Consider the following 23,477-nt stretch of genomic DNA (forward strand, 5'->3'; position numbering starts at 1 on the left):
CTAGGTTCAAAGATCAGTTTATGATATCTTTGAATAACCATCTAGGTATGAAGTTCAAAGATCAGTTTAATATCAATCTGAATGTGACTTATTTATAACAGATATATGTTCCAGAACAACAAATCGAAATAACAAACAAACAGATTTGAATTCCGATTTCAAAGATCAGTTTATCATTGATCCAAATATATAACTTATTTAATATATTTAATGGCACTAACCAGAGAGGCTTATGTTAAAAAGGTTTGATCCCTGAACAAACAGCAAAGCATAAAGTACCCAATATTCAAATATGTCCCTGGTCTGCAACATTGTTAACGACAAGTAGAGCATCATCAATCAACATTGCAAGATAATCTGTCTTAGCCTTAACTGCGGAAAGCAAGGAAACGTGGGTTTCTTGCAGCCCAGTGACACAATTATCTTGATTAGTCTCTCCACCACTCAGCCATGTCATCACATCTGCTATATATTCATTAAAATTGGCATCAGATAATCGCCTTAATTTTGACTCTGAGTCATGAAGTTCATCCCTTGTATCTTCCAAGAGCTCCACGCAGTCTTTAAGACCAGAAACATTGGGATTTCTTTCTCGGAGATCATCAATGAAATCATAAACTGGTTTCACCTCTTCAATGCACAAATGGACTGCAATAACAGAAAGATGGGCTAAATCTGCCTGCAAAGCCCCGGGAGCTTTGGACAAAGATGAAATGCAAAAGTCTCTATCGAAGGAATCATTACAGGCCTTGATGATGGTATCAGAAGTAGAAGTGGCAGCCCAGACTCCATTAATTGCAAAAACCATGATTGCCCACAACAGGCCACTTCTGAAGAACGCCATGCTTGGATTCTGCAAATGAAGTGAAAAATGAATATAAATGAAGTAAATCAAAATCTCTGTGTAGATATAATAAAAGAGGACGATAAGGGACAACGTGCATTGATGAGAAGAGAGCGTGGGTAAGCAAAGGGAGTTTGTGCAGTTATATAAGCATGGAATCCTTACCCAAGGGACAATCTTTATGACTTCATTAAATTAAGGAAAAAATGAATTAGAGGAGAAGAAAAATAGCTGAATGGTGTGGAGGAGAAGCATGCAGAGAGACTGGCTGGAAAAACATGAAGAGAAATGACAAATAAATTCGCGTGAGTAAAAAGGTGGTGGAAAGATGACCTCCAAAAGGGAGAAGGCGGAGAAAAACCGCATGAGAGAAGGGCAGGAAATAGGAAATGAAGGAAAAAAACAGGCAAAAATCATGGTACAATCTGACGATGTGTGGAAGAATATAGGGGAGAACATCAATAGGTGAGAGGGGTCCATGCTATTGTAGTTGAAAAAAATGGATATAATAGTGGTATCTTATAAGCATCATGCCAATGCTTATCACCAAAAAAGTATTTCTAAAATTCTTAAAATAATCAATTATGTGATCAGTGCACGAGTAAACACAAGTTAGTGCACAAGTAAATACCTATTGGTCTTATCACAATTTGGGACACATTCACAAAAATGCATCCTGATGTGACATCATATTTGGCCACGTGGACTTGAAAATGATTTTTTAAATAGAGGACTTGATGAGTCAATTGTTGTACAAAATTGGGAATAATTTGAAATGTCCACATAGGGTTTTGCGAATCACAAAGTTAGAGTACACATGAATAGGGTCCTCTCCCCTACCACAATTCAAGGGCTTTCATCACATTTAATTGAGTACAAACAAGTTTTAAATGGAAATGTGAGTCTCCATACAATTTGTAGTGAAAGGAATATAAAGGCTTAGCTGCATTAATATAGTGATCGATGCTTTGGAAAATGGTCTTAGTAGTTTTCGAGACTATTTGTTGATTATTTTTAATTGTATATTTTAGGTTGTGAGCCCAAATAAAACCCCCATCTTAGTAATAGTGTGAATAGTGCGACTCTGGTCAAGACTGAGTTGTAGAATTGAGAGACTTCAAATTTTATTAAGAAATACCATGAAAATCCCAAGGGTGTTCATTAATAAGGTGGCACAGAGGTTTAAATTGGATCTATAGTTGCATTGATCTCCTTATATTGTGTACTAGGAATATGACTTAATACAAACTTAGAATTACAATTGCATAATAACATTAGGAAGAATGACATTAGTATGTAGTATTTAAATAACCTACTATTAAATATATCTTAGCATAACAAGTTGATACCCTTGATAGTCTAGCTCAAACTAATGGATTAGAGCTTTACCTAACTCTATGATGTTAATTGATCTCTTAAGTAGAATAACCTTGACAGGAAAACTATCATGGGAACAATGGAAAGGGTAATATGATTTGTTGGATGATGATATGTTGTGTAGAAATCATGACTAAGGTAGTTATATATCTATGTTGTAATAACTATGATATTTTAGACATGGATAATATTGAAAACAAAACTAGAATCGCTTTGCAATTAGACTAGTCAAAGAGGTGGCAACCCATTTCTTTTGTAATTGACACTACAATATGATGCAATTCTCTTGGGTCTCATCACCAACCTTACATATTAACAAGGATAAATCCTAACAAAGATATCCAATCAATAACTAAGTAACATGACACTAATTCTCTTGCGGGTTGTGATTTCATGTTTAAGTGAATGAGTAGCAAAGTCTACCTATGAATGTTTTTGTAAAGGTAATTTACCATTTAGGCTTATTATATTTGTTAATCCAATTAGATGTTTGGGACATTGCATAGTTGTTGTCTTATGAATAATAAAGGTGTTGAAGTTTATTTCAAATCTTGACAAGTGTGGATGGAAGTGTCATGGTATAGGTTCACTAATCTGAGAAACAGTGAGTATGTATCATCTAAGAGACCCAATATGGAGAACTAGATATGATTTTTCTGCATTTGGAAGTAGGTACATAGGTAGTCTTGGTGAAGGAAGCCTCTATGACCTCAAGATCATAGCAGAAGGGTATGGGGAGGATAACTCAAAATTTTAAAGCGGTTGTTTCCAATTAGTTTGACCTTCCTTCTTTAGTAGGCTTTAGATGAGGCTGAATAAGTATTAGATGGTTAAGAAAGAGTTAAGAAAACCTTATAATTTGTATTTAATACATGATATGCTTCTAATTAGAAAGCTAAAGGAAGTGAATGTGTTGACTACTTTATAGTCAGTATTTGTTAAGGGTACATGTTGAGTGGAGACCATCTTGAGTTGGTTCTATGTGATTGTTATGTGTTTGTGAAGCTTAACCCCAAGCCTATAGAAATATCTATATAAACTCCTAAGTTAGTCGATTGTGATATACTTATCAAATTGTTTAATAATGTAAATATCATTTTGTATGTCTCCCACAAGCATGAACCATCAGGATATTTATATAGTGACAAGCAGTCATTTAATCGTGTTGATGATCGATGTCTAGTCTATTATAAGTGTTTAGTCAGCATTCACGTAGCAGAGGTGATGTTGCCAATGACTAATCTTAGATATGATACATTAATATTTAGCATGTTGTTATTGGATTGTGTCAATGGTAGATGCCTAGAGCCATTGTTATATCATTTGGATCAATCAATGTTCACCTGGTTCAAAGAGGTGAAGGATTGCTAGAGGATATCCATGATTTGATAGAGTAACGGTTGCACATGTAGTTACCTTGCCATCAGGGTAGTGGTAACTGGAGGTAATCATTGTATAGGGGGGTCTACTAGTAGTCACCTATAGCATAGGGGTGATTGATACCAAGTGTTACCCAAGATTGTGAAGCAGAAGAAGATAGATGATAGTATCACTAAGGTCATGAAGTGTTATATGTTAGAAGCTACTTCTTTATGATTGGATAGACTAAAATTAGAATGCACTAGACTATCTTGGTTCACTAATTAATAAAATCCTTGAGATTTATGACAAACCTATAGTGTAGTATGACATGTACCAAATCATCTTCACATTTGTTAGATGGTATATTTGACCCTATTGGGCTAAATATGAAGCCATGTTGTAGTATGAGATGCACTAAATCTTCTTCCCAATTATCCACTAGCATATAACACCACTTGGAAAAGAATGGGATGCATGGTGTAGTCCACAACACACTAACATTCATTTTCTATCTAGGATGCACTATGGATAGGAGATAATTATCCATTATGGATGAGCCAATCACTACCTCCTAATGATGCCTATATGATCTAGTCATGATTTTATTTATGATGCCTATATGATTTAGGTGCTATTGTATTTGTGATGCCTATATGATCTAGTCACTATTTTGTTTCCAATGCTTAAATATGATCTATTTGGTATCATCTTTGTAATGTCTATATAATATAGTCAATATTTTTTGCCTTGCCTATATGATCTAGTTGCTATTGCCTTTGTGATGCCTATGTGAGTTAGTAGTCATCGTATTGGTGGTGTTTGTATGAGCCAACCATTATTTTCTTTGTGATTTTGGTACGAGTGACTCATTATGTATCAGTGATGTTTGATGGACATACTCACAATGTATGTGATGTATAGTAGATCTAGTCATCTTGTGTACCTATGATGTGTATGAGCTAGTCCCTTGTGTATATGTGATGTATTCTTGAGATAGTCATTGGGTGTGTGATATGTGATATGACCACTATATATATGCATGTGTGTGTGTATGTTTAGAAACTAATGATTGGTAATGTTAAGTATGAAATCAACACTTGATGATAATGGTAATGCTCTTATTGTAATAGAACTAAGTTAATAGATTCACTTAGTAGTCAAGATTTAAAGAGAGATTAGAGATCTCATCAAGAGGAGAGAATGGACTCCCTCTAAGTGCAAACTTGGAAGCCTCTGACTTCCCATGAGATGATACATAGGCAAGGCCATCATGAATGGACTCTCGAGGCTAGTTTTGGTTCTATGGATAAACCTATTTATGAGAGTTTAATATTTTTAAATTAATCATATAAGTGGTTTCTCAAGTTGACACAAATAGGGTTAAGAAAAATTTATGAAGTAAAGACTTCTAAAATAGATGAAAAATATTTGGTTAATTAAGTTTTGATTACTTAAGCAGTGAAAAGGGCTTAGACCCATTACAAGACTGCCATCAAGAAAAATGGAATGAATCTCACTAGAAGTGAGATTAATCAAAAAATAAAAAATAGAAAGTCTTTATATTAAAATAGTGAAAAAATAATAGAAAGAGACAACAAGGGAGTAGCCTACTAATTATTATTACTAAGGTAGTCCAATCCCTTCACTGTTTTCCATTCCTTATGCACCATTCCAAGCTACTCCTAAAAAGAAACACACTTAGGGCCCAAATCCTTAGTAGAATTGTTGACCTCGGTGGGGGATGATAGAATTGAATCAAAGATATAATTTTTTAATCTTGATACGAGACTCTACTCTGAGCCACAAGAAATGCTTCTCCCTTCATCCTTCTATTTTCCTTCTTCTCCTTTCAACATTCTAGTTTTTGTTGCAAAACCTCAACTAGCTCTTTGATGTTGCTCATAAGGACATCTTAGTTCTATTTTAGTTTAGCCTCTTGCTTGATATTTTTTATTTCCCTTGCTATAACCCTCTAACTCTCAAAAATTTCAGTCATTTCTTTGGTTTTCTCCCAAGCCTTGTTATCAATTTCTTTATTTGGCCATTCTTGGGCTTAATCAAATACCACTTTTCTAAAATATGGATTTTGTATTTTCCTTGGTGGATGTGTGCCATCTTCCACTTAGATAGCTCCATATGGGTATTGAAGGCATGACAAATTTCTTCAATTTTTTTTGTAGCTTAATGTAGAGAATGCATTGGGAGTAGGGAGGTTAAAAAATTGGAATCTGCTCACGTTCAGTGGAATCCTCCTAAAGAGGGGAAAGAGGAGAGGGTTAATGGGGAACATTTTATATAGGATTAGCTGACTACTTAGAGGAACTAGAGTCATAACTCGAAGAATCCTCACAATTCTTAGTTTTCTGCACATAAGAATCATCTAAGGGCTTATCTTTTCAACTAGGTGATTTAAAGAAAATCACCATCTTACCTTATTTTTTATCTTTATATGCCTCAATAGTAACATCATCCATAATAGTTAGGGATGAGATGAAAGCCATATAGGAAGGATTCAAATTAAGCGTAGGGGTTGAAATTACAATTGAGGAAGTAGTGCCTAGGGTGGGGTGCTTAGGGCTATAATGTTGAGCAAGTAAAGAGAGGTTAAAAATTCTAGGCTTAGAGTTAATGGCCAAGGTGAGTTCTAAATTATATTGAAATAGGAATACAATCAAGCCTTGGTGAAGAGGGGTTTCCATAGACCGAACCATTTTAGACACCAACTCTTCAAGAGAAGTAAAGAACTAGGACGAGAAGTTTAACATCAAATGATGCTAAAATTGATTGAGCATAGGAAATAGATAGGAATGAAATATTTTGTACCTACCATCGAGTGTGACATAGCATGTCAAAATTGCTACATTTTTTTACGAATCCTCTAGAAGAACCACCGGGTTGAACCCACTTTGGAAACAATTCATTTTCTTGCCCTTTTTGAGGAAAGTCTGCATAGCCTCCTTATAATCACCTTTCATCTCTCTAGACAGCTATACAATATCATTTGGGATACTAGTGACCAAATCAATGGTCTTGGTTGAGGCCTAGAAAAATCCAACACACTAAGAACTACCTTCTTCCAAGGGTTAGTAGATTTTGTATCCTGGAGTGGGGTCAAAAACTTGCATCAATAGAATGTAGGGAATCAAATTCTTGGCATATAAAATTTGCCAAACTTCCTATTCATTTTTTCAACAACTCATGGTCAATTAAGTTGATAATCAATGTTGCAAAAAAATTTTTAGTGTTTGGGGGGCAGATTTTACATAGGTATCTGTAAAGTGGAAAATTTTGGGCTTAGCAAATTCACCACATGGAAGGGAGAAATCACTAAGCCAATTTTCACTTGGAGGACTTTACATTCAAAAGAGGGGATGAATTTACTAGATCCAATCCCAAATGAGACAAGGATTGAATACTAAGTAAATTAATTATGTTTGGAATGTATTTGACCCTCTTTTGTAAGTTGAATAAGTAAAATGCTGAAATTGAAAACAGTGAGCTAGATATTTGGGATTTCATCGTGCACTTGGATCTGAGAAGTATGAGATGATTCGGAGCTGCTCTGCAAAAATGGCCAAAAGAAGCAGGGACCATGTGTTCAGACCAGGACGCCCACCCTCTCGGTCCTCTGAATTTTTTGATTGTTGAAAAGGGTTTTTCCGTCTTTATGTTTGAAGCTTATTTCCAGAGGTACAACTATGCACCCGTTTCTTGCACATAGAAAGAAGGAGAAAAGGATCAGGAATAGGGGTTTGCCTAAGTCAAACCCTAGTTTGAAATCAACCTTGAATGAAATACTGCAAATGCTTGAAATAAATGAGGGAAAAGTATACCTTCAGATCTGCAATATATGATGATGATGCTTTGCTTCTTGAATGTAGTCACATATGTTGTATGAAATGGCATGAACATGACAAAACCCTAACACACACACATGCTAGAAAATGAATGATGTAATGATGCTCCACAATGGATAGATGAAGAATATGCAGCCTTAAGGAATGATGCTTGAATTATTGAATGTAGTCTCCTTGCCTTCTCCTCATATTTCATCATATGATCATATATCATGCTATGCTTAATGAGAGGGGAAGACATCCTCATATACTTGTCCATCATTAAACATTATTTTTCGACATGGGATAACATGAGGAATTGTCTTCCCTCTCATATTTGGGATAGGGCCTAAGGGCCAAAATGGCTCCCAATTAGTAAGGACCAGGGCGTGGCGCCCTAGTCCTACCCCAATTTGGGCAAGGAACAAGGGGCTGTGCAAGGTGTAAAGTGAAAAGATGAAGCTTGGTTACATGGGGGAGGCACAAATAGGTCCCGATCAAGCATGGGGATGACACAACTAAGTTGAGGGCCCCAAATGTGGTCAAAATTGTAAGGGGTACAATTTTAGGACACTAGATTTAGCCCCCACTTTAGTGGGAGTATAAGTTTATGCAAATACTCACGGTAAATTAGAAGAAAGAGAGATGAAGAAGATGAGGAATGTAGAGCAAAATCACAAGAAGTATACGATATCGATAATCTCAAAGAACCAAGCCCCCAATCTTAGGATCTCAATTCACTCAAACATATGCAAGGGCACACAACACGAGAAAAACAAAAAGGCAAACAAAGACAAAAGGACAAGAAAAGGAAAAAGACACACAAAATCTAAGAACCAAAAACAAGATCTCAAGTCAACTAGCCAAAGAGACCTCGATACGAAAAATCTCTCAGCAACTAATATCATTCTAGAATTTTTTTTTCTCATGAACACAAGTGATCACATAAAAGAGCAAAGAAAGAATCATCCATGAACTGTCAATAGAAAAGCTATGAGTTCATGAGAGGAAGAAGAGAGAGCATGAATACACTCTAGATGTGTTTATCCAGGTGATCCATGAGAAGAGTGATGAGAGAGGGCATAGGCTACACACAAATGGACACTCAGAGGGGGGTGAATCTGTGTATTTTAAATTTTTTAACAGTGTGCAAGTACTGAAACTACAAATTAATTAAGAACAAACACACACACAAATCAAACCACAACACAAAATATACGAGGAAAACCCAATGAGGGAAAAACCTCGATGAGAATAGTTGTTGGTGTCTACTACTCCAATCCAACCTCATAGTGAATAAGAAATTACAATGTTTAGGGCACCAACCAAAGGAGCACTAGCCCCTGAACTTTTGAGCACCAAACCACGGAGCACCAGCCCCTGAACTTTTGAGCACCAAACCAAGGAGCACCAACCCCTGATTTTATGAGCACCTACCCCTTCTCTGAGCACCCACTCAGATATTTACAATGATTATAAAAAATCGCAATGCAGTGATAAAACCTTGTTAAAAATCAGTTTTATAATGCTTACAAATTTCTCATAACATGAGAATGAATTTCTCTACCTGCTGGATCTCTTTCTTCATTTCTTCCTATCCCTCTGTCTAGTAGCCTTCTCCTTTTTCCTACAACTTCACATTCCAGAATACCCTATTTTTTCTCTACTCTTACTTTCTCCACCTCTATAAAATTGGCGGAGGTGGGGAAATTTTTTTGCAGGGATTCGAACGAACTGGGAGTATTCGAGCGAACCAACCCCGAGGGTTTGATCAAACCCACCATTGGATCTGGGTTTGATCGAACCCCACATAGATTTTGGGGTTCGATCGAACCCCACATAGATTTTGGGGTTCGATCGAACCCTATAAAATATTTATTTTTATAGTGTTCGATTGAACCCATTAAAAAATATATATTTTTTAAATCTCTATAAAACCCAAAAATGATAGTTAAACTATCATTTTCAAGTTTGGAGTTTACTGTGGAGAGGGGGTTAGAGTGAATGCTACGTCAACATTACATCACCATGCCCTATCCGCAGCAACCAGTGCTTCTCATCTTTCAGCTTTCGACCTACTTTATTTTAGGTGCAAAAAATAACCTTTTTTGTTTAATACTATCTTTTTTAAAATTTATTTATTTTTTGTTAAATTTATTTAAAAATTAGTAAATAATTTGTTTATTAATTTGTTTTTTTAATTAAATAATTGTATATTTATTATTTTTTTTAGCATTTTACAAAAACGTTAATAAAAACTTAGAAAACATATCTATACTAAAATTTTAAAATTTAGAAAAACATTTGAATTTTTTTAGGAAAACAATAGCAAAATTAAAACATAGAAAAAGGTTAGAAAACTTAATTTAATGTTTTGATTTAACACCAATTTGTTTTTTTAATTAAATAATTGTATATGTATTATTTTTTTCAACTTTTAAAAAACATGTTATGAAAAACTTAGAAAACTAAGGTAGTAAATTAAAACTTAGAAAGAAGTTAAGAAAAACATTAGCAAAATAAAAAAATAGAAAAATGTTAGAAAACTAAATATAATAAATAAAAAAAGAAAAAGAAAATAATAAATTTAAATTAAAAAAATAATTGTAAAACTTAGATAATAAATTTAGACAAAATAAAACCTCTATGACCCCTTTTCACATCCTATTACACACACGACATGACCCCTTAGGACCCTTGAAGACCGCATATGCCTCTAACGACACTATATGTCTCCTTAGGACCATAGAGGATCACATAGTGTCCTAAGGGGTCATATGTCATCCTAAGGGGTCACACATGTGTTAACACATACACACGACCCCTTACGACCACATATGACCCCTTATAACATCCTAGAGTATACTACATACCCCTTAGGATCACATAGTGTCCTAAGGGGTTATATGTGGTTCTAAGGGGTCACACATGTGTTCTAACATATGCATGACACGCGTGACCCCTTACAACCACATATGACCCCTTATAACATCCTATAGTGTACAACGTAGGTCTGTTAGGATCACATAGTGTCTTAAGGGGTCATATGTGGTCCTAAGGGGTCACGCATGTCACACATATGTTACCCCTTATGACCACATATGACCCGTTATAACATCCTAGTGTGTATGACATAACCCTTAAGATCACATAGTGTCCTAAGGGGTCATATGTGGTCCTAAGGGGTCATGCATGTGTTCTAACACATGCGTGACCCCTTAGAACCACATATGACCCCTTATAAAATCCTAGTGTGTACAACATACCCTTTAGTCCATCACATAATGTCCTAAGGGGTCATATGTGGTCCTAAGGGGTCGCGCATATGTTAACACATGCATGACCTCTAAGGACAACATATGACACCTTATAAAATCCTAGTGTGTATGCCATGTACCCCTTTAGGATCACATGTAGTGTCAGGTAAGGGGTCATACATGGTCATAAGGGGTCACACATGTGTTCTAATATGTGTGTGACCCTTTACGACCACATATGACCCTTTATAAAATCCTAGTGTGTATGACATATTCCTTAGTCCATCACAATGACTTAAGGGGTCATATGTGATCATAAGGACCTCACGCATATGTTCAGACACATGTGTGACCCCTTAGGACCACATATGACCCCTTATAACATCCTAATGTATACAACATGTACCCCTTAGGATCATATAGTGTCCTAAAGGGTCATATGTGGTCCTAAGGGGTCACACACATGTGTTTTAACACATGTGTGACCCCTTAGAACCACATATGACCCCTTATTGAATCCTAATGCATGTACGACATAACCCTCAATCCATCACATAATGTCCTAAGGGGTCATGTGTGCTCCTACTTGGCCCATCACACATGTGTTAACACATACACATGACCCCTTAGGACAACATATGACCCCTTATAACATCCTAGAGTATACGATCCTAAGGGCTCACGCATGTGTTCTAACATATGCTTGACCCCTTACAACCACATATGACCCCTTATAACATCCTAGTATGTACAACATAGGTCCCTTAGGATCACATAGTGTCCCAAGGGGTCATATTTGGTCATAAGGGGCCATGCATGTGTTCTAACACATGCATGACCCCTTAGGACCACATATGACCCCTTATAACATCCTAGTGTGTATGACATACCCCTTAAGATCACATAGTGTCCTAAGGGGTCATATGTAGTCCTAAGGGGTCACACTTGTGTTCTAACACATGCGTGACACCTTAGGACCACATATGACCCCTTATAAAATCTTTGTGTGTATGACATACCCTTTAGTCCATCACATAGTGTCCTAAGGGGTCATGCATGTGTTAACACATGTGTGGCCCCTTAGGACCACACATGACACCTTATAACATCCTAGGGCATATGACATGTACCCCTTTAGATAATATAGTGTCCTAAGGGGTCATATGTGGTTATAAGGGGTCACACATGTGTGTTCTAAGATGTGCGTGACCCCTTAGGACCACATATGACCCTTTATAAAATCCTAGTGTGTATGACAAACCCCTTAGTCCATCACAATGTCCTAAGGGGTCATATGTGGTCAGAATGAGTCACGCATGTGTTCTGACACATGTGTGACCAATTAGGACCACATATGACCCCTTATAACATCCTAGTGTATACAACATGTACCCCTTAGGATCATATAGTGTCCTAAGGGGTCATATGTGGTCCTAAGGGGTCACACACATGTGTTCTATCACATGTGTGACCCCTTAGAACCACATATGACCCCTTATTAAATCCTAATGCACGTATGACATAACCCTTAGTCCATCACATAGTGTTCTAAGGGGTCAGATGTGGTCCTACTTGGCCCATCACACATGTGTTAACACATACACACGACCCCTTAAGACCACATATGACCCCTTATAACATCTTAGAGTATACAACATACCTCTTAGGATCAGATAGTGTCCTAAGGGCTCATGCATGTGTTCTAACATATGCATGACCCCTTACAACCACATATGACCCCTTATAACATCCTAGTGTGTACAACATAGGTCCCTTAGGATCACATAGTGTTCTAAGGGGTCATATATGGTCATAAGGGGTGACACATGTGTTCTAACACATGCATGACCCCTTATAATATCCTAGTGTGTCCGACATACCCCTTAAGATCACATAGTGTCCTAAGGGTTCATATGTGGTCCTAAGGGGTTACACATGTGTTCTAACACATGCGTGACCCTTTAGAACCACATACGACCCCTTAAAAATCCTAGTGTGTACAACATATACTATAGTCTATCATATAGTGTCCTAAGGGGTCACATGTGGTCCTAAGGGGCCAGGCATGTGTTAACACATGTGTGACCCCTTTGGACCACATATGATACCTGATAAAATCCTAGTGCATACGACATGCACCCCTTATGATCACATAGTATCCTTAGGGGTCACACATGTGTGTTCTAACATGTGCATGACCCCTTAGGACCACATATGATGTTTTATAAAATCCTAGTGTGTATGACATACCCCTTAGTCCATCACAGTGTCCTAAGGGGTCATATGTGGTCATAAGGGGTCACACATGTGTTATGACACATGTGTGACCCCTTAGGACCACATATGACCCCTTATAACATCCTAGTGTATACAACATGTACCCCTTAGAATCATATAGTGTCCTAAGGGGTCATGCACATGTGTTCTAAAACATGCATGACCCCTTTGAACCATATATGACCCCTTATTAAATCCTAATGCACGTACGACATAACCCTTAGTCCATAACATAGTGTCCCAAAGGGTCATATGTGTTCCTACTTGGCCCTTCACATATGTGTTAAAACATACGTGACCCCTTATAACATCCTAGTGTATACAACATACCCTTTAGGATCACATAGTGTCCGAAGGGGTCATATGTGGTCCTGAGGGGTCACCCATGTCTTCCAACACACATGCGTGACCCCTTAAGACCACATATGACCCCTTATAACATCGTAGTGTGCAAGACATACCCCTTAGGATCACATAGTGTCCTAAGGGGTCATATGTGGTCCTAAGGGGTCACACATGTGTTCTAACACATGCATGTGACCCCTTAGTATTGAACACAATGTACCAATTAGAGGGGGTTGAATCAGTGGTTCCTAAAAACTTTTCCTTTTAAGCCAAGCCTTGAGTACCAGTTAACAAGCTAAATACTAAACAATCAAACCAACAAGATAAGAGTGGATATCAAAAGAGCCAAACACACAAATGCATAACCCACAACACTAGATGTACGAGGAAAACCCAAGATGGGAAAAACCTTGGTGAGAAATATTGTTGAGTCTACTGCTCCAATCCAGCCTCATAATGAAATAATCAGATTACAATAGTTTAGGGTACCAACCTAAGGAGCACCAACCCCTTCACCAAGCTCCAAATCGGTGTAATATAATGAAATACAATGTTAATTCAGTGATAGCACCTAGTTGTAAATGAGTTTTGCAACCCCTGATCAATGGATTTCTGTCGGTTAATAACCTCCTCTTCTTCACTGGTTCTCACAGTACTGATTATTAGATTACTCTCTCTGATCACTCACTGGTTACTCATATCCTTTCTTCCCTCTTTCTCTCACCCTCACACTTCATAGTGTCACTCTTAACCAGTTCACTTGACTATTAGAACTACAACAATTTTCCAGTTACTCTGTCTCTACCGATTAGACCCTCTTACCGGTGACCTGCTAACACACACTCTGAATCTCTAAGAAATAACTCTTAGGAAGATTATCTTTCTTCCTCAGAATCTCTTTTTTTCTCTCACCCCTCGCATCTCGCATCTAGCATTTAGCATCAAAAGATTTCAATCTCGAGATGAAATATTTATCTTTTAGGGTTCCCGCCACAAGCTATATTCAAACAATGTCATGTTATGTTTTCCGTTACCAACCAACTTGATCCATATTAGATTTGATCTGATCTACTTTTATGAAATGATGATCTACATGTCATCGATCAACACTACCATCTCCTCGCTTTTCAATGTGCATTTTCTATTTTGGGATGTCTACTACATGCTTTTCTACGTTTCTCTGTCGATCGCCATTAATGGCTTGGTTGTTTCCTTTGACAAACGGGTACAAGATAGGATCTTCTTACAAGGTCAATTCAATCATCTTGCCACCTTGTCTTCCTCAAGCCCCAACATTTTGCCATCCTCCCATGATTTGCAAGTTCTTCATTAAAGTCGACCTACTTGCTGACTACCACGTCGATGAAAGCTTCACCGACCTTTGCATGCTCGCTACCTATTTTCCACCTGTCATCCTTGTCGACATCCACCTATGCTTGTTTTTCTATGTCGGTTTGACATCCTTGATCGACCAAGATTGACTACCGGTTCAACTCACCTTACCAGTATAACCTAACTTCACTGATGGTCCTTCATACTTGTTGACCTCTTGTCTATCGGTGGATCAACTTGGCCTTCCATCTAACATGCTAGTCCTATTACTCAGTCCATTTACCAGAAACATTAAACTTCTATGTGTATATTGGTTCACATCCTTTAGTTCTTCTTTTTCTTGCTTGCTTTGCCTTGCCTGTGGTCCTTCTTTACGAGTAGATGGTGTATTTGATGTGTATTGGTAACCTACCTTTCTTTCTACTCACACACATGTTGGTTTACATCATTATGTCTTACTTCACCCATACCGGTCACTACTACTTACTCACTAGTGATCATGCCAAACTAGTTGATATCGATGACAACCTAGTGCCAATAATGCCAACAATCTTCCCCTTTGGCATTAATGTTAACTCACTACAAGACTTTGACACTAGTAGATTTCTCCCCCTTTGACACAATGAAAAGGGGTTACAGTACTTCATTCTCCCCCTTTGATTCATATTTATCTCCCCCTTAGTCAAATCTTCTCTTAGTGATTACAGCCGGTACTGAGACATACAACCCTGAACTTTCCCTATGATTAACATGTGGTTTAAGAGATATAGATGATGTTGTGAACTCCCCTTGAACTATATATCTCCTTACAAACTTAAGTACATGAGGTGGATGACACAACTCCGAAATTGTATGTTAAGTACTTAAAAGTGATTACCAGTAAAGGTTTGGTGAAGATGTCTGCCACTTGTTCTCCGTTAGGGATATATTCCATCTTTACTTCCTATCCTTCAACCTTCTCTCTGAGAAAATAATACTTGATGGCTATATGCTTTATCCTTGAATGCATCACCGAGTTCTTTGAAATGTTGACGAAACTTGAATTATCACACTGGACAGGAATAGGATCAGAGATGTCCACCTGTATGTCTTTGAGGGTTTGCTTCATCCAAAGCACCTGAGAGCAACATGTAGCAGCAACAATGTATTCTGCTTCAGTAGTTGATAGGGAGTCTAAATCCTCCTTCTTGCTATGCCATGAGACCAACTAGTCACCTAAGAAGAATGCACCACTACTTGTGCTCTTTCGGTCATCAATACAACCTGCCCAATCAACATCAATATATGCTTCCAAGATGAATTCCCCTTGTTTAGGGTACCATAATCCATAATTGAGTGTCCCTTGTAGGTACCTAAAAATTTTGCTTATGACATTCATATGTGACTTCTTAGGTGCTATTTGAAATCTAGCAACCATACACTCTGCTTGCACTATCTCCTATCTAGAGGAAGTTAGATACAATAAGCTAGCTATCATGGATCTATACAATATCTAATCCACCACCGGTGATTCATCATTCTTGCTTAATTTTATTCTGGTCACCATGGGGGTACTCACCAATCTGTAGTCCTCCATTTGAAACTTCTTTAACATATCCTTTGCATACTTGGTTTGTGAGATAAAGATTCCCTTATCTAGTTGTGATATCTGCAAACCAAGGAAGTATGTCAATTCTCCAAGCATTGACATCTCAAATTTTGATTGCATCTGATCAACAAAAACTTTGCAAAGAGTGTCCTTGTTGCCTCCAAAAATGATGTCATCTATATACACAACCACAATGATCACATGACTTCCATTTGCCTTGATGTATAGATTGTTGTCAGCACTCCCCTTTTTGAATCCTTTCTCTTTTAGGTACTGATCTAGCCTTGAATACCATGCTCTAGGAGCTTGCTTTAAACCACACATGGTTTTCTTCAACCGACACACAAAGCTTTGATCATCATGCAACAGAAACCCTTCCGGTTGCTGCATGTACATCACTCTTCGAAATTTCCATTGAGGAAGGTAGATTTTAAATCCATTTGATATATCTTATAACCATTGTAGGCTGAAAAAGATAGAAACATCTTAATTGCTTCTAGTCTAGCCACCGGTGCAAATGTCTCTTCGAAATCAATGCCCTCTACTTGAGAGTAACCCTTCCACACAAGTCTAGCTTTATGCCTAACAATTTTACCTTCTTCATTCATCTTATTTTGGTAGACCCATTTGGTGCCAATGATGTTCTTGTCTTCCAGTCTAGGGACTAATTCCCACATCTTTTTCTTCTCAATCTGCTGCAACTCTTCTTCCATGGCATCCATCCATTTCTGACTTTTGCTGGCCTTATTGAATGTTTTAGGTTCTACTTCAGTCATAAGGCAAAAATTGACTTGCTCATCATTTCAGGCAAGTCTTCTCCTAGTCTACGCACCATCACTCTTATTACCTAAAATATGCTCTTCTGAGTGGTTCATTTGCACATATCGGTTAGGAACCTTTTTGGATGCTTCTTCGGTTCATTGTCTGATTGAGCTTCTTCACCTTCATCATCAAAATCATCATACTAGTTCACTTGTGCTTGTCTTCCTCTATGCATATCCTCATCAACTCTTACATACACATTCTCAACGGCTCTTCTTAGCCTTTTGTTGTAGCATTTATAAGCCTTACTATTAGTTGAGTAACCAAGGAAGATTCCTTCATCACTGCTGGAATCAAAACTACCTAAACCATCCATATCTCTCTTGATAAAAAACTTGCTTCCAAATACCTTGAAGTACTTGATTGATGGTTTCCAATCATACCACACCTCATAAGGTTTTATTTTGTTGTTTGTTCTTAGTTGAACCCAGTTCAATGTATATGCAGTAGTATGAACTGCTTCCTTCCAATACATGTCTGGCAAGCCTGCCTTGTTTAACATGGTTTTGGCCATCTCCTTGACAATCCTGTTCTTCCTTTCTACTATACCATTTTTCTATGGTGTCCTTGGGTCTGAGTATTTCCTCCTGATTCCATGTCTTTCATAGTAATCTTCAAACTCATTTGATGTGAATTATCCATCTTGATCTGATCTTAGGCTATTCAGTTTGCACCCACTTTCCTTCTCTACCATCTTCCTAAAGATCTTGAATCAGTCAAATGCTTGTGATTTATATTGTAGGAAAGTGACCCATGTCATTCTTGAATAGATATCAATGAAGAGAGTAAAATATTTTTCACCAACAAGAGCTCTTGTCCTAGTCGAACCACATAGATCTTGTTGGCATTTTTGATGATTGATGCTGTGATTGTCATTGATGGACACACACTTAATTTGAGATCACTTTTTTGTATGTATGAGTTAAAGTTCAACTGGTATTTGTTCCAACCGGTATGATGTATTATAGTCTTTAGACTATTGGTGTTTTGCAGAAAGTGTTTACCGATCTCAAGCGGTATGAAGACCCCAAGTGGTTCGAGGATCTCAAGCGGTATTAAGACCCCACGTGGTTCGAGGATCTCAAGTGGTATGAAGGAACGAAGCGACACAAATCATATATCCCGGTCTTCATTTTGTCAAACCGACAACCGATATTTTGCTTAAACCAGTTTTTTGTATGAACCGGTAATACTCTGTGATGAGTTACCAACTGGCATTTTGTGATGAGTTACCATCCACTGGTTGTTTGGCGGTGTTGACACTTTGGCAGTGCATTTTTGTCGTGTTACCAAAAGTGTCCAGATGCATTGAAGCTAGGAAATTGTATTGTAATCCTATTGGACTGACATGAAATCAGATTCCTTTATAAGGACATCATGTCTAGGGTTTTAGGGTGTTGCTAGGGTTTAAGGTGGTTGATGAGTTTTTGTAAGTGTGATTATAGAAGAGAAGTTTAGGTCTGTGAGAGAATGTAAAGTGTGAATGTGTTGAAGACTGAAGTAATGTTGGAATGCATTAGGAATGAGCTATCAAGGATGTATCAATCAATCCGTGCTATTTGCTAGATCACTTACTTGTTGATTACTAACATCTTCGACAAGTCTGAAGCCCTTAACCGAGTAGGCCCAAAAAGACTTTTGTAAATCCTCTAACAAGGTGGTTCACATCTGTGGATCTAAAATCCTCTAGCAAGGTAGTCTTTAATTGGACTTATCTCCTAACAGAGATTGAGATTCCTAATAGGATCTATTTTGGTAAAGAACACTGTATGACCTTAACCGGTTTGGTTCCTATTCTGTAGATAGTTACTTGTGAGTTTCATCTCACCGTGGGTTTTCCCATTTGGGTTTCCACATCAAAATCTCTTGTGTTATGGTGATTGTGCTTCTGTGGGTGAATGCATTATTTTCTATTTGGTTTGCATGTGTGCTAACCGGTTTGTTTGCTAAACCATTTTACCGGTTTACTGCTAGACTAGTAAAGTGTTTAAGTACAGTAATTTTTGGCATACTAATTCATCCCCCCTCTTAGTATTCATGAATTGGTATCAGAGCCAACCTTTCTATAAGTTTAACCACTTGGAAAGAGATATGGGGGAATACACTGTGAGAGAACTTGCTCATCAACACACTCAGTTTGAGCAAGCCTATGATGAACTTATGGTCAAATATAAGGCCTCTCAGGCAAAAAGGAAAGAACATGCTGAAAAACTGATAGAGCTAACTGAAAACAGTTCCTTTGATGAAGTGGACATGGAAGCCTTAATTCAAGAAGTAGAAAAGCTGAATGAATCCAATTCCAACCTAAGAAAGGAGTTGGAAGGACTGACTATCCGAATGTGTCAAGAGCTTGAGAATCAGAGGAAAGTTGAAGATCTTATAAAAGATAGAGATCATGAGATCTCCAAGCTTAAACAAGAAATCAGTGCCCTAACCGCTCAACTCCATGCTAGCAAAGTGGAAAAGGAAGACATGCAAGGAGAACTAAACATAACCATCTCCGAGAATGGAAACTTGATGGAAACAATGCTGCTATTTCCAAAGAACTCTCTAAGTCAAAAGAAATACTTGCTAAGTTCAACAAGAGTACTTTTAAGCTAGAGCAAAAGCTTGAATTGGCCAAACCTATCAAGAATACTGATGGACTTGGTTACTCCGGTCATGAGGAAGGTGAGACCTCTGGTGAAAATGCTAAAGCATCAAAGAAGCAACTGACATTCAAAGGTAAAGGTAAGCAAAAGTTCAAACCTATTTGCTTTAACTGTCTTAAAGGACATACTGCTAATGTGTGTAGGAGCAAAGCCTACAATAATTTTTCTTACTTTATAAACAATGTACCTAGATCCAATAAGTTCAATGGTAATTGTTATGCATGCAAAAAGTTTGGGCATAGAGCATCTGAATGCAGGTCTATTATGAACAACACTGGAAGATATCCTCAAAGGACTCAAGGAGTTGGTCCAGAACCTTTTGTGAACCAGAATCCCAACCGGTTTAATACCTTCAATCATCAGTCAGGTAGCAGTGGCTATCAAGTGGCAACCATATGGAGAGAAATCTATGTGATTTGTCATTGTCATGGTCACACTACTGCAACATGCAGGAGGAAGAACAGTAACATGAATAATGGACCATGGAGAGCACCTAGAAAGGTCTACTATCATTGCAACAAACTGGGTCACATTTCCAGATTCTGCATAACAAGAAAGAACATATTGGATGACATACCTATCACTCTGGAAGGAAAGATTGATATTGAAACTATTCAAGTGGATATGAAAAAAAACTGGAAAAAGAAACCTGGAGTGTTGCAAGAAGAACCGATTTCTGCACCTAGTGTGGAAATTTTGGAACCAACAAACTAAGCTACAAAAAGTTTAGGGGGAGCAAACGATGAAATATCTTGAACCCTCGATTGACACCAATAAAAGACCTTAACTGGTATGAGATACCTGTCAGTCAACAGAAGACTGGAAATGGTAAAAGGCAAATTAGGGTTTACACCCTAATAGTGGAGCATTTATTATGGTAGGTGGAGAACTTGTTTAAAACGAATTTTCAAATCATTTCTCACTTATCATTTTTTGAGCGAAGAAGTTTTTCAAGTTTAGAGCGAAGAAAAGCAATTTACACTATGATTCAAAGAATTTATCAAAATCCTGAAGAAGAATCTGAGGCAATCATTTGTTGGAGAAGTGTAGAACACAAAGTGATATTTCAGCAACCAAAGGAGTGTGTAGCAAAGTTCAAATTGTGAAGCCCTAAATTTTGATCTACGAAGGTATTCTTCAAAATTATCTATTTATCATGGCTTCCGCATCACACGCTAGTTCTAGTGCACCTGTTGATTCTATAGATTTCATCAAACGAAAGGCAAAATACAATGCCCTATCCCTAGTACCCGCTGCTATTATAGTAGAAGAAGGCATTTCTGATTACATAGATTGTAAAATTGAAGACTTAGGGTCTCTTGTGATCCACTCCCAGTTAAGTTTGTTCAGCGGGAAGGATAAGAAGATTAAACCAGAATTCAGCATTCTGCAAAAGAAGAAACTTCACAACGCAGTCTATTTTCTTGAAGAATTTTCAGATGATCTTATTCGCATCATTCTGAGCAGAGTGCATGGTGATAAAATGTACTTAGAGTGCATGCAGGACATCACACCGGAAGCGATTCATGTCGTCACCGATTTTTGTAACACAAGGGAAGTGCTAGCCCTAAGGAAGATCAGCAAGACTGAAATGTCCAAGCTCACCGGTTCAGTGAGCGACTCACGTGGAATGACCATCAACTCAATCAAGGACGATCTGGTCAAGTATGCCTGCATGGTGATAGGTTACCGGATGTTCTCTACTAGAAGAATTAATTCTTTCTCTGTTGTAGCGGTAAATGCCGTTTACAGGATGATCAAGGAAGATGCATCGTTTGATTTGTGCACTTGTATGCAAAGACAACTTTTGTTGAATCTTAATTCGATGAAACAGGACAATGCACTAAGATTTAAGTTTGGACAACTACTGGTTGGGTTGTTCTTTTACTTTCAAGGCTACTTTCTAGGAGTAGGTGATATTCAGTGGTCTGCTGACCAACTAGTGACAAAACAAATCATGGAAAGCCTACAAGCGGTTGGAACTGGCTATCCGGAAGTGCTAAACAAATACTTTGATGAGTTCAGATGCAAGATGAGCCAAAGGATAAGAATATCCGGTGATATAGTCAAAAAGTATGAGGAAGATATCTGCTTCACCATCAAAGTTGATGAGTGCATAATGGAGGTGGTTGAGCCCAGACAGGAAGAAGTGGAACCAATGGGATATGAGGTAATGAATGACATGTTAGACGGGTATGCCTCTACCCTAATTGCCTCACCCCTTGATCCAAAGGCAAAGAGAAATGACACCTATCTAGAAAGGGTTACACCGGTTGTAGAACCCTCAGTAAAGAAAGGAAAGGCAGTGCCTTCAGCATCGGCACTAGTTACTGCAGCCAGTCCCAAAGTGACCAAGCAGTCACCAGCTAAGAAGAAATTGAAAGTGGCACCTGCCAAAGTCTTTGAGAGAAAGAGGAAGACAAAAAGCAATACACCGGACTCAGAAGAAACTGTATCAGAAGAACCACCTAAGAAGACTAGGCAAACGAAGAAAAAGACAAAGAATGAACCGGCAACATCTGCACCAGTAAATATTGATATTTCTTCTTACAAACCTTTGACACATTGTCAAAGAACTATAAAGAATATTAGGAGAAAATTGTTGAATGATTTAATTGATTGTTTTGATGACTTCAATGATGATGAAAAGGAAGAAGTTGAACAGGAAATCATTAAGTATTTGTGTGTTAATGACCGGTCACCTTCAGAAATTAGATCTGAGACACTGGATTCTTTTTATAATTCTTTAGACAACAAATGGCGCATTGTCATAGAGAAGTAACAGGAAATAAGAGAGAAAGTATTTGCCTAATACTTTCCCGACCTGTCCAATTCTGAGCTATTTGAAGTCATTAACCAAAACAAAGGACTCTTCTTCACTAGGAGGAGAAGACTCTAGTTATTAGAAGGGAGAATTGATGATGTTGAAAAAGACACTCATCTTCATATGACGACTATTGTACATACTCATGAAGTGCATCAAGAAAACAAGAAGGTTGAGCAAGAACCGGAAATATCAATACCGGATGAAGTATATGATAGTGAAGGGGAACTGGTCACTGAACAAATGGAACCCATTGACGTTGGTGCCTTAGATGGTGAAAAAGTTACTCAGGGTACACCATCAGAAGGAATAGGACATGAGAAGCAGGTAGAAGAAGAAAAGAAGCAATAGGAAGTAGAAAAGAAGAAACAGGCAGATGAAGAGGATAAGAGAAAAGAAGAGGAAAATAGGAAAGAAGAAGAGGATAAGAGAAAAGAAGAGGAAAAGAGGAAAGAGGAAGAGGATAAAAGAAAAGTAGAGAAGAAGAGGAAAGAGGAAGAGGATAAGAGAAAAGAGGAGGGAAAGAGAAAAGAGGAAGAGGATAAGAGAAAAGAAGAGGAGACGAAGAGAAGAGAAGTGGAAATTAAGAAACAAGAGGAAGAGAAGAAGAAGGAAGAGGAAAAGAAAGAAGATGAGAATCGGAAAGAGGAAGAGAAGAAATAGGAAGAGGAGAAGAGGAAGAAGGAAGAGGAGAAGAAGAAGGATGAAGAAGAGACAAAGTGAAAAGATGAAGAGAAGAGACAAGAAGAAGAGAAAAGAAAGAAAGAAGAAGAGGAGCAGAGGAAGGCTCAAGAAGATAAGAAAAAAGCCAAGGACAAGGAAGCAGTGGTAAAGAGCACACAAGTGGAGACCCCAATGGAAACCGGTAGTCAAGCTAAACCGGCTGACATTACTAGTCCCATTGACCTCTAGTCCACAAACGAATCAGAGTTGCTGCAGAGCATTAAGGTTGCTCAAGAACG

At 37.8% G+C, this 23,477-nt stretch overlaps 1 protein-coding gene across 1 annotated transcript; it reads right to left on the reverse strand.

The window, feature by feature from the left end:
- Positions 1–286: 286 nt before the first annotated feature.
- Positions 287–844, reverse strand: LOC131043361 (pectinesterase inhibitor 10-like). Its single transcript, XM_057976554.2, has one exon. It carries the CDS (start codon positions 842–844, stop codon positions 287–289), a length of 558 nt encoding a protein of 185 aa, XP_057832537.2.
- Positions 845–23,477: the final 22,633 nt, after the last annotated feature.

This window comes from Cryptomeria japonica, chromosome 3 (genome assembly GCF_030272615.1).
Source record: "Cryptomeria japonica chromosome 3, Sugi_1.0, whole genome shotgun sequence".
Classification (NCBI taxonomy): domain Eukaryota; kingdom Viridiplantae; phylum Streptophyta; class Pinopsida; order Cupressales; family Cupressaceae; genus Cryptomeria; species Cryptomeria japonica.